Source organism: Cherax quadricarinatus, chromosome 26, assembly GCF_038502225.1.
Source record: "Cherax quadricarinatus isolate ZL_2023a chromosome 26, ASM3850222v1, whole genome shotgun sequence".
NCBI classification, from domain to species: Eukaryota; Metazoa; Arthropoda; class Malacostraca; order Decapoda; family Parastacidae; genus Cherax; species Cherax quadricarinatus.
The window spans coordinates 26,795,779-26,808,278 of NC_091317.1; the positions used below are offsets into that span (position 1 = coordinate 26,795,779).

A 12,500-nucleotide genomic window follows, 5' to 3' on the forward strand; every position below is an offset into this window, starting at 1 on the left:
GTTGCTTCTCTGGAGAGTGTCACCTACTGCTACTCTCGAGAGCGCCACCTGTTGCTACTCTCGAGAGTGCCACCTACTGCTACTCTCGAGAGTGCCATCTGTTGCTACTCTTGTGAGTATCACCTGTTGTTACTCTAGTGAGTGTCACAAGTCACATTGGTCTACATCCAAAATAATTCGGAAATAAAACTAGTCATTCTTTACAAATTTTGGGCCACTGACTACGGAAATGATGCTTTAAATTGTAAATTGGCTCTATTTATAAAGGCATAGACTCAGGCTGTTGCTGTTAGCGTTGACTTGTAAAGGGAGGAAGATAAACAAAATTTACAGGGAAAAGGCTCTTGATTCAGACCCACAAATCACAATTGTTAAAAAAAAAAAAATGCAAACAGTTTCCTATATTCCTCCTTGGCTCTATGTTTAAGTTTTATTTTTGTGTAAGGAAGGTGGGAGACAAGATTGTATTGAATGAACTACCAATTGTACAACTTTTTATGATCTGGGCTCTGTTTTTTTGGCAATTCTAATGACAGAAAATAGATAATTCACTTACAGTTCAGTTATTACGTCACAATACTAACTGGATTGCATAACTTCATTCCCAGAAGTCATTCAGTTCACACATGTCAAACTCTTTTTAGTGTTTGCTTCTGACATTATTTTTTTTCAGCCAAATTTAGACAATGATGCCTCGTAATTGCGCGAAGAGTGCAGACAACTTTTGTTATTTTTGTTGAGAATTGACTCCTGTATCGCAAATGTGTTCTATAAATGTCGTGATTAGGAAAGCCTATCATCTTTATTTTGGTTGTAATACTGGAGCTCAGGCCAAGAGCTGGGCTCCAGACACTTTCGTCAGTGGTTGAATAGGAAAATGAAATCTATGCCTCTTGTCTATGGTGTGGAGGCAGCCAACTGATCACATAAGCAATGGTGCCTCCAGTCAAAAAGTGGATTGCACAATATCCTATTATACCTTCTGCCATACGCTCGGTACCTCACGGTGAAGGACTACCCATTCTTGTTCCCACAAACTTATACTCAAAGAGGATGACGGAAACCTGTGAGTCTTCAACTTTGCAAGAACCTAGAACGCGTATAACTCAGATTGAATTAAACAACCTTTTCAGAGATTTAGAACTATCACAGAGTAAGGCCGAATTTTTTTCCCATTCTTCTTCGTGGAAGGTGACCTGGTTTATAACCTACAACGACATCGATGGTCTGATGGCAACTCTAAATATTATTCACAATCTTGATGAAAGGAGACAGTTCAAATTTAAAGGCTGTTTTGTTAAATGTTGACAACTAGTGGCCATCAATTCCAGTTGATTATGCAGTCCACAAAGGAAACGTACGACAACTTGGTGCAGATTTTGATCTGCATTAAGTATGAGAAACACCAGTGGCAGCTTAGTAGCGACTTGAAAGTTGTTGCTGTGTTGAAAATGATATAAAATGCCGGCATGTTGAAGATTAAGACGCATGTACAACAGTTGGGTATCTTTACTGATGAAATGTTTCGCCTGACGAAGCTTACTGCGTAGGTGAAACACATGTAGGTGAAGGTGACAGTGGTCACTTACTGTTCCTGAACACATGTAGGCGAGGGTGACAAGGGTCACTTACTGTTCCTGAACACATGTAGGCGAGGGTGACAAGGGTCACTTACTGTTCCTGAACACATGTAGGCGAGGGTGACAAGGGTCACTTACTGTTCCTGAACACATGTAGGTGAGGGTGACAAGGGTCACTTACTGTTCCTGAACACATGTAGGCGAGGGTGACAAGGGTCACTTACTGTTCCTGAACACATGTAGGTGAGGGTGACAAGGGTCACTTACTGTTCCTGAACACATGTAGGTGAGGGTGACAAGTGTCACTTACTGTTCCTGAACTCATGGAACAACACACCTCTGAGAACAGTGTCAAATTTATTTCCTCATTTCTTTTTCCTCCCTTTCTCTTCTTTTACCTGACTTCCATCACCTTCCCAGCTTTTCCCCCTTTATCTTCCCTTTCTCACCTATTCCCTTCCACCCCTTTTTTCCCCTTCCAGATCCCCCAGTTTTCTCCCTTCCCACCATTCCTTTCCCAAGCACTCCATTTCCCTCTCTTATCCCATATCTCCTCTCCCCATTTCTCTCTCTCTTCTCCCCTTCCCATCCCTTGCTTCCCCTACCCTCCCCTCCTCCCACTCCAAACAATAGAACAGAATGATTACAATATATCTTCTCCCAATCTTTTTCAACGTATAAAATAAAAAAAAAAATAAAAAAATAAAAACATTAAAAAAAAAAACCTCTCTCGAAATCCTGGTTGGATAGCTTGTTTGGTTTCAAGCTTGTCTACTACATGATGGTCAGTGAGGCTGTACGTCTCCTCTGCATTACCAATCAAGAAATGTCCAATTCCAAATTTGAGATTTAAAGAGAGTGCGGAATACACATTTCTCTGTGTATATCCTCTGAGAGACACATAGCCCCCGGTGAACATCCTCTGAGAGATACATAGACCCCGGTGTATATCCTCTGAGAAAAACATAGCCCCCGGTGTATATCCTCTGAGAGATACATGGACCCCCGTGTATATCCTCTGAGAGATACATAGCCCCCGGTGTATATCCTCTGAGAGATACATAGCCCCCGGTGTATATCCTCTAAGAGATACATAGCCACAGGTGTATATCCTCTGAGAGATACATAGCCCCCGGTGTATATCCTCTAAGAGATACATAGCCACAGGTGTATATCCTCTGTGAGAGATACATAGCCCCCGGTGTATACACACACTGAGATATGCACAACTCAGAGTAAATATACATTGCGATATACATACCGCTGTGTGTATGCACATTGGAAGAATCATACCTCTTCATGTATATACCTAGAGATACACATCTCTCGGTGTATATACCGTTAGAGATGAACATCTCGATGCTATACCTTATCAGATATACACCATTCGCTGTATATACATTAGGCATACAAAATGATACACTCTTTAAGACTTACATACACATGTCTGTAAATACGCATATATACATATCTTGGTGTATATACACTATGAGATACGATTTATCTGTGTGTATACCCAGAGAGAGATATATACTTAGAGATATATACCTATCGGTGTATAAGCCATGAAAGATACACACCACTCGGTGAATTTACATCGAGATATACATACCACTCAGTGTACATGACCTGACAGTATATATACCCTGAGAGAGATAAACCTCACATTGTATAAACGTAGAGATACATACCTCTTGGTGTATATACGCAGAGAAACATGTGTATACCGTGAGGTATACACTTCTCTCGGAGAATATAAACGGAGAGACTCAAGTTAAAAATTAGAATCTTTGGATGTATATATCGTGAGAACTACATACCTCTCGATGTATATGCAGAGAGAGATATTTCTCAGTGGATATGCTCTGAGAAACACAAACCACTCCCTGTATGCTCCTACGAAAACTCCTTTGGCTTGTCCAGAGGCGTTTAACATGATGGGTCACGTGTCCTGTAGCGTTTAACATGCTGGGTCATGTGTCATGCGGCGTTTAACATAATGGGTCATGTGTCCTGCGGCGTTTAACATAATGGTTCATGTGAGCTGCGGCGTTTAACATGATGGGTCATGTGTCCTGCGGCGTTTAACATAATGATTCATGTGAGCTGCGGCGTTTAACATGATGGGTCATGTGTCCTGCGGCGTTTAACATAATGATTCATGTGACCTGCGGCGTTTAACTTGATGGGTCATGTGTCCTGCGGCGTTTAACATAATGGTTCATGTGAGCTGCGGCGTTTAACATGATGGGTCATGTGTCCTGTGGCGTTTAACATGCTGGGTCATGTGTCATGCGGCGTTTAACATAATGGGTCATGTGTCCGGCGGCGTTTAACATAATGATTCATGTGAGCTGCGGCGTTTAACATGATGGGTCATGTGTCCTGCGGCGTTTAACATAATGATTCATGTGAGCGCGGCGTTTAACATGATGGGTCATGTGTCCTGCGGCGTTTAACATAATGATTCATGTGACCTGCGGCGTTTAACATGATGGGCCATGTGTCCTGCGGCGTTTAACATAATGGTTCATGTGTCATGCGGCGTTTAACATAATGGGTCATGTGTCCGGCGGCGTTTAACATAATGATTCATGTGAGCTGCGGCGTTTAACATGATGGGTCATGTGTCCTGCGGCGTTTAACATAATGGTTCATGTGACCTGCGGCGTTTAACATGATGGGTCATGTGTCACTCTCCGGAAAGATAAAGAAAAAAATAGGTAGCAGAATGAGAAGAAAAACTGAATTAGCTTGACTTTGAAAGACAGAAAAAAAAAACTTTTCTCAATAAGACAAGATATGTATGTAGACTTAATTATGAATTTCAATACGTGTCTAATCTAACAATTTATTTGCGTCATGTATAAAAAAACACAGTGAAAAAAATAAACAGGAAAACCTAAATGTTTTATGTGCTTACACACACACACACACACACACACACACACATACACACACACACACATACACACACACACACACACATACACACACACACAGACACACACACACACACACACACACACGGGGCCAGGAGCTCGGACTCGACCCCTGCAACCTCAACTAGGTGAGTACACACACACACACACACACACATACACACACACACACATACACACACACACACACATATACACACACACACAGACACACACACACGGGGCCAGGAGCTCGGACTCGACCCCTGCAACCTCAACTAGGTGAGTACACACACACACACACACACACACACACACACACACACACACACACACACACACACACACATATACACATACACACACACACACACACACACACACACACACACACACACACACACACACACACACACACACACACACACACACACACACACACACACACGACTCAACCCCTGCAACCACAATTAGGTGAGTACAAGATGATATGGATATAATCATAACCATAAATTTTAAAGGGGTGGACCGGTTAGCCAGCAGAAGGCCTCGGTCAGATGACCAAAAGCTCCAGCAGCGGGTCATCATATTACAAAAACCCGCGTCAAAAAACACATGTCCTGTTTCCTGTCAAATCTTACCTAACCTAACCTTACACACACACACACACACACACACACACACACAGTACTGTGTAGTTTGGTGCAGAGTTCACAGGTTTGAATCCTGCAAATGGTTAAGCATGAATGCATTATCTATGCCTATCTGTCTATATACGTATATATGTATAAAGTGTGTGGATTTAGGTGTCAGTGTACGTTGTTGTATTTTTCATCCAGTCAGTCCCCATGAAAGCCAGTGTAACAAATCTTTTTCACAGGCTTCGCTGTGCCAGAAGTAAATTTTGCACTATACGGAGTTAGGAGTTTTTTTCGGGTCGGGGGGGGAGGAGGAGAACTGATCTGGTGGGGGACATAAAGTTGTTTTTATTTACACTATACTGAGAGGACCATCATACCAGATTTCTTTTCTTATGGTGATTTCAGCAACGTGTATTTCAGTAACGTGTATTTTAGCGACATGTATTTCAGCAACGTGTATTTCAGTAACACGTATTTCAGTAGCGCGTATTTAAATCACGTATATTTCAGTAACATGAATTTCAGTAACGCATATTTCAGTAACATGTATTTCAGTTACACGTATTTCAGTAACATGAATTTCAGTAACATGAATTTCAGTAACGTGTATTTCAGCTTTTTTCAGCGAGGAAAGAGACTTAAAACTTTCTTCTAACAATTCTATCAATTAGAGAAACATATTCATTGTTTCACTGCTTCTTAAATATATATCATCTCACTGCTTCAATATCTCACTGTTCAGTATCTCACTGCTTCACTATCTCACTGCATCAGTATCTCACTGTTTCAGTATCTCACTTTTTCACTATCTCACAGTTTCACTATCTCACTGCTTCATTTAATTTCTCACTGTTTCCGTGGCTGCATAGTTGCATATATATATATATATATATATATATATATATATATATATATATATATATATATATATATTTGTTACTTCGATATATATATGTGAATATATATATATATATATAAATATATATATATATATATATATATATATATATATATATATATATATATATATATATATATATATATATATATATATATATATATATATATATATATATATATATATATATATATATATATATATATATATATATATATATATATATATATATATATATTAAATTTTAATTATTTTAGATAAGTTTAAAATAATTATAGCGATGCCCAAAATTTTTGTATTGATGGAGATGTTTGGAACGTCATTTAAGTAAAATTGCTTTTTTAGACATCGAAGTGACAAAAAATAAGATTGCCTAATTACCAGGGCGAAATAAGTAATTTTCCTTATTTCAATATTAAGTCGGCTGCAGGACATGGTAATATCGGGGTAATAGTTTAATTAAAAATAATGGGTAAAAAATCAGACTGGATGAGCTCATACACACACACACACACACACACACACACACACACACACACACACACACACATATATGTTTTCAACGAACCAGCAGGGTGACTTAACAAGAAAATTTATTAATTTATACAAAAGAAGGGGTTACTAGCCTCTTGCTCCCGGCAAGGGGCTAGTAACCCTTGCCGGGAGAGAATGGTAGCACGGTTCCACCGCGCTACCATACTCTGAAAATTTACCCTGTTTCTCCTGTTGTTACCCTTGCTACATTGCACAGCTCCTGATAACGCACTGAGAAGTGTGAAAGTAATTGAGCTAAAGATTTCCACTCTTCCCCCCGGGCCTGTCTTGCATTGTTAAGATTGCCTGTCTGGGATTGTTTTGCAATCACACACACACACACATACATTTTATGTATATATATATATATATATATATATATATATATATATATATATATATATATATATATATATATATATATATATATACGTTACGTACATACATACATACATACATACATACATACATACATACATACATACATACATATATACATACATACATACATATCCTTATTTGCAAATGATGCGAAGATAGTGAGAGGTATTTAAATTGAGGAGAATAAAAGGCTACGGAGAGGTCTGGATGAACTTCAGTAATAGCCGGATAAGTGGTTACAGAAATTTAAGTCTAATTATCATGTGAAGGGGAAAGGGGTGGGGGACGGGGGGGGAGCTCATACAAACATTAGTGGAAAAGCACCTGGTAATAACCACTGCCACATTCCTCTCTCCTGAAGCATATGTTAACATAATAACATCAGCAGTACAGGTTAAGCTTGTAAGTAACGGAGTAACGGACTTGCATTCTGTGTGGAATAAGTAACATGCATTCTGTGTGGAATAATGAACACGCATTCTCTGTGGAGTAACGTACATGCAATCTGGATAGAGTAACAGTGAAGTGTGACTAGAGAACAGTGAAGCACATAGTGAAGAGAGGCCTTGTCTATGAAGACAGTAAAGATTCAAGTACGAGAGATCCTCTCAGAGGAACCTACTGGAGTTTCAACGCCAGAACTGCTGAGATAAAGCAAGTGAGACAGATTAATCACATCATTTTACACATATCGCTACTCAAGATTGATATAAAATCTAGACAGACTGGCGTAAATCAGACAGGAGTGAATCAAGAGTACCCGAAAGACAGTTGACAGTGAGTGACAGTACGGAAGGAAGGGCAAGCACAGGAGAGGTTCAAGGATTTAGTACCAGAGCCAATATTTTTTCTGTATATATAATGACCTGCCAAAGGGGCAACGAATCCCTTGTTGGCTCTGTTTGCCGACGATGTGGAATTTTGAATAAGAATACAGATATAACCCGGAAGTCTAACAGAAACGTCTCATCATAAGCTTCTCTTACCTATGTGCGGTTTATCTGTGTATTATTCCAGTCACGGTATTGTGACTTTTTTGTTCTTTTTTTGAATATGGATGCAAACGGGAAGGGTCAGAGAAGGCTTCTGGGAAGACTAAGATACTGCCGGAGTCAACACACTACTGCTGGAATTCAGTACGAGTAAATTAATGGTCACACAACTCAAGGAGGGAAGAGGGAAATTAAAGATGGCATACAAATTGTGAGGGGTGAAACTGCAATCATCGACCAAAGAAAAAAAAGATGTGTGAGTGAACATGACGCAAAACACATTGCCAGAGGACACATCAACGTTATAACTTCGGCAGTCTACTCAAAACTAGCACATTTCAGACCAGAAACCTCATTATAAAATCTTGAAGATTCTGTATACAAGACTCACGAAATCGTGACACAACGACTACAAACCACGGTACTGGTGGGGCTCGAACAAGTAAGTTTTACGACTTAATTGTTCTGTATGCAAATTACGTCAGCATTATCTTACAATAAGCAGTATCAACAAGGAACCCCTCAACAGCGAAACCACGTTCAGAAATTGGAGATTGTTCAGTGATTTGCACTCACTCCAGTCCCAGAGCTGAAGATGCGCACTCTCACGAGATGCTATAATCAGAGTAGTTTATTGTGAAAGACAGTTTGAAACTTGAGGATCACGACTAAGTTACTATAGATGGATACTGTAAACGAAAAAGAGTTACAAGAACGTTAAAAAAAAATTTTCACTCTTTTCGAAGCACAGAAGATGGGAAAAGGTGGGTTGTGTGTTGAGGCATCTGTGGAAAGTTGTTATTTTTTATTTGAAGGCAAAAATGGAATGTATCACTTTATATGGGTGAGGCATGCGTTCTGAAGGCTGCAGAGAGGAGGCTAGACGCAATGAAGATATGTTTGAAAGCAAAGTATGGTGTGAATATTATACAGAGAAATCGGAACGTAGAAATTAAGGAGCAATGTGGGGTCACCAAGGGTATAATTCAAGGATGGTGAAGAGGAATTATTGAGGTAGTTTTGGGACAGCTAGAGAGGAAGTATTCTGGAAGTAACATGCCTATCTGTCTTACTTGTATATTTATATTTTATTTAGATCACAGTGTTCTCCTTGTCTCAGTTAAAGACGCCAAAGGATGTAACTAATATACAATCACTGGAATTAGAGTCCCGTAGAGAGGAAATACTTTTAACGTTCTTTGTAAAGGGAACCATCATAACAGTACCTTCAGTGAAATATCTGCACATACCCGCTAATCGAAGAGTATTAGAACTGATAGCAAAGAAGATAGCAAAAAGAACAAATGCCAGGTTAAAGTTCTATAGACAGGCACAGTGCCTACCTACTGAGGCTCGCAAGACTCTATGTTTAACTCCTAAACAATCTCATGTAGATCATTCTTATTCTTCATGAAACTCGGCCCCATCAACAACAATAACAAAACAGTAAGACGGACTACAAATTAGGATGGTGATATTCACCCTACACTTGGGACTAAAGGAACATTTTGGCCAGGATGAATTACAGTAACTGAAAATGCCTAATATTGCAGATAGGGAAAGGCAGCTGAAGCTAAATCATGTATACACAATTGTTCACAATCAGCGTCCAGAATATCTTTCTGCAGATTTGATGAAGGTTAGAAGCCAAAGCCAGTATGGTACTAAGAGAAAGTGAAGAGTTTCGTAGGGCCTACAGTAAGTGGCCAGATCTCAAAGTTTTCCTATAGCATCGCAGTAAAGGAGTGTAATGGGTTGCTTGATCATTTCAAGGCCGGTATTAGCAAAAGCGAGACTTCTTAGAGAGCTAAGAAGTTCCTAATGAAGTAATCTATAGAAAATGAAACAACCGATTTCTTTTATACTTATATTCAACTGAATTATTTTTCATGCTCGTGAAATTCACGTTCAGGTGTTTGATTTACTCATTTTATTTTATTTTTACTGTTATTAATCATAATTGACTTTTATTGAAACTAATTATGTTAATAATAAAGTATTATGAGGACCCAAGTGGAAATAAGTCACTTTGTGACTAGATTATATACTTACTTACGGAGAGGGATAGGATGACGAAGAAAGCATATATATCTGAAGTGGAAGAAAGGAAGGACGACGGGTAGGTATCGTCCAAGGAATGGTTGAAGGGAGAGGAGAAGGCTTCGAGTTTTAGGGGCCTGAGAATCCAGCAAGCTTGTGTGAGTGTGCTAGATAAGAGTGAATAGAGACATGATTTTTAATGGGTATGCTGTTGGGGTGTGAGCAAGATAACTATCATGAAGGAATTCAGGGAAACTGGTTAACTAGACTAGATTTTCGGAGGTAGGAAGGTCAGTACCTGCACCCTGTCGAAAGGTAATCTAATTTTGTGATGTCAGCATAATTCTGTCAAGAAAGCAATCAATCTCTGTCTTGTCTGAAGTGTGATGACATGACAATTCAGATTACCCTCCGACTGCAACATCCGTATGTATCCTACAGGGTACAGGCACTGCACTCAAAAGGAGAATAATTACGAGAATGTTGCGTGTGAAACACTACACCTTGCAATGTGTGTGGGTCTTAGCACAGGATCAGCTGTTGTTACATCACTATTTGCGGTTACCAACAGCCTGACTGATCTGAGACTGGGGCCGCTTATTAATAGCGTGTGGCTTCATAACAGTGTAAACAGTGATGGGCCCTGTCACTGATAACAATATAGAACACTAAGTAACTACATAATAAGAAGCCATATAACGTATTGCGCCTCACTTCAAGATATCACGTTTAAAAATATATGCCTTGAATATCAGACGAATACTTATTTCATTTATTCTTCAGGTACACTCTTGGCACCCCTCACATCCTTAGCACTCTTCACATCCCTAGCACCCCTCACACCCCTGGCTCTCCTCACGTCCCTGACACCATTCACATCTCTAGCACCCTTGAGACACTTCTGTTATTAGCTGTCAAACACATTCCTGGTACCCTTGAAACACATCTTTGGCTTCCCTCAACAAAAAAAATCTGTTTCCACTAAAGCACATCCTTGGCATATTTCTGGCACATCCCTGGCACCCCTAGAGCAGGTCACTATTACACCTTTAGCACATCCATTGTATGCCTCAATCACATCCTGACTCTCCTAAGTTTAATCGCTGTCACCTGTTTAGCACATCTCTAGCACCCGTTAAGCACATTCCTGGCAGCGCCCTACACAGCAAATCATTCTTGGAAGACAATGTCTCTTGGCAGTAAAATTTCGCTTATTGTTCACTCAGGATGAAGCTTCCTTGGTATAATCTTGAGCCCCAGGCGTAGTTGCGCTCTTATCCTTGTTGAGAGCTCCCGGGCGAAGCAGCGCTGCCACAGGTGAGCGACAACGACACTTAAACGTTCAGGGAATCAATGTAGTATGGCACCTGAGTAGGACTTCCCCATGTCCTCCCGCACCCTGGGCTAGCCCGGTACTGAGAGCTCACCTGTGGAATCAAACCCTTTAAAGCCCTCCGCCACCCGAGCATCGTCGCTTCCCTCTCATCTTCCCTCTCGGTTCCACCCCCCTCCCCCCCCAGCCTCCGCAACACCACCTCCCATTTTCTCTCAATAGCCACTGATTTCTTCGACTATTAAAGCTATTAATCTCCGGTTTCACGTCAAGGCAGAAATTAAACCAATCTTGACTAAACTGAGAATTGCAGAGTACACATTGGTTTTACCTGTAACGGGCACATTACCAAGTCTTGTTGACATGGGGTGGAAGCTGGAAATACTACAAGGTCCAAAACCCATTTTCTCTCTCTCTCAGAGGGAGGACAAAGGCAATTTCAGGCGCTCGGCTGCACCAGCGGACAAGGATCTCCAGCTTGTTTCTGTTTTATAAATGAGATTTGGCATATGGCGAGGAGCGAGCAAGGGGAAGGGGGAGAAGGGGAGACTGGCAAGTGGTGGGAGTTCCAGAGTGTTAGGGGGAGACAAGTGACTGTTGATAACTGAGGATAAGTTAGGAAACCGTTAATAACTGAGTGCACATGAGAAAACACCTGATAATTGAGGGCATGAAAGGAAACTGCTAACTACTGATAACTGAGGGCATGAGGGGAGACTAGTGATAACTGAGGGGAAAAGGGGAAACTGTTCCAGAGTACACGAGGGTAGACAATGTTGGTATGAGGGAAGGGGTGAGGGAACAACACTCTTCACTCTTGGTAAAAGTTGAGAATAAATGTTAGTAACTTCTGGTAAAAAAAATAAATTGTAGAGAGGGAACTACTGGTCGAATAGAAGCTTTAGAATAACTTAGAAAGTTAACAAGGTGACAAAAAGGAGAGAAAAGGTGGGAGAGGAAGGGGGAAAAGGAATTGGTGGAAATTGAGATGGAAGAGAAAGCTAGAGGGAGAGAAGAGAAGGAAAAGGGAAGTTCCTACTCCTGGTAACTGTGGGAGGTAAAAAAAAAAGAGACTTTTATCACTGACACAAAATAAATGGTTTTATACTGTTACCAAATAAATGGTTTTGCACTCTCGACCAAATATATCAATAAAGGTGGCAGTAAAGGACAGGAAATA

The 12,500-nt window shown here is 40.2% G+C and overlaps 1 protein-coding gene across 2 annotated transcripts in view; it reads right to left on the reverse strand.

Annotated features, from left to right (window-relative positions):
* The window catches only part of LOC128691554 (synaptotagmin-7), a 330,949-nt gene that overhangs the window by 217,408 nt on the left and 101,041 nt on the right, over window positions 1-12,500 (reverse strand). The window contains exon 1 of one of the 2 annotated variants that reach the window (XM_070088884.1): window positions 11,355-11,400. The exons of the other annotated variant lie outside the window; for it this stretch is intronic. Within the exon in view, the coding sequence (XP_069944985.1) occupies window positions 11,355-11,373 (19 nt within the window). The 5' untranslated portion in view covers window positions 11,374-11,400. Of the gene's footprint in view, window positions 1-11,354; window positions 11,401-12,500 lie in introns of those variants that run through there. 2 annotated transcript variants of the gene reach the window in all.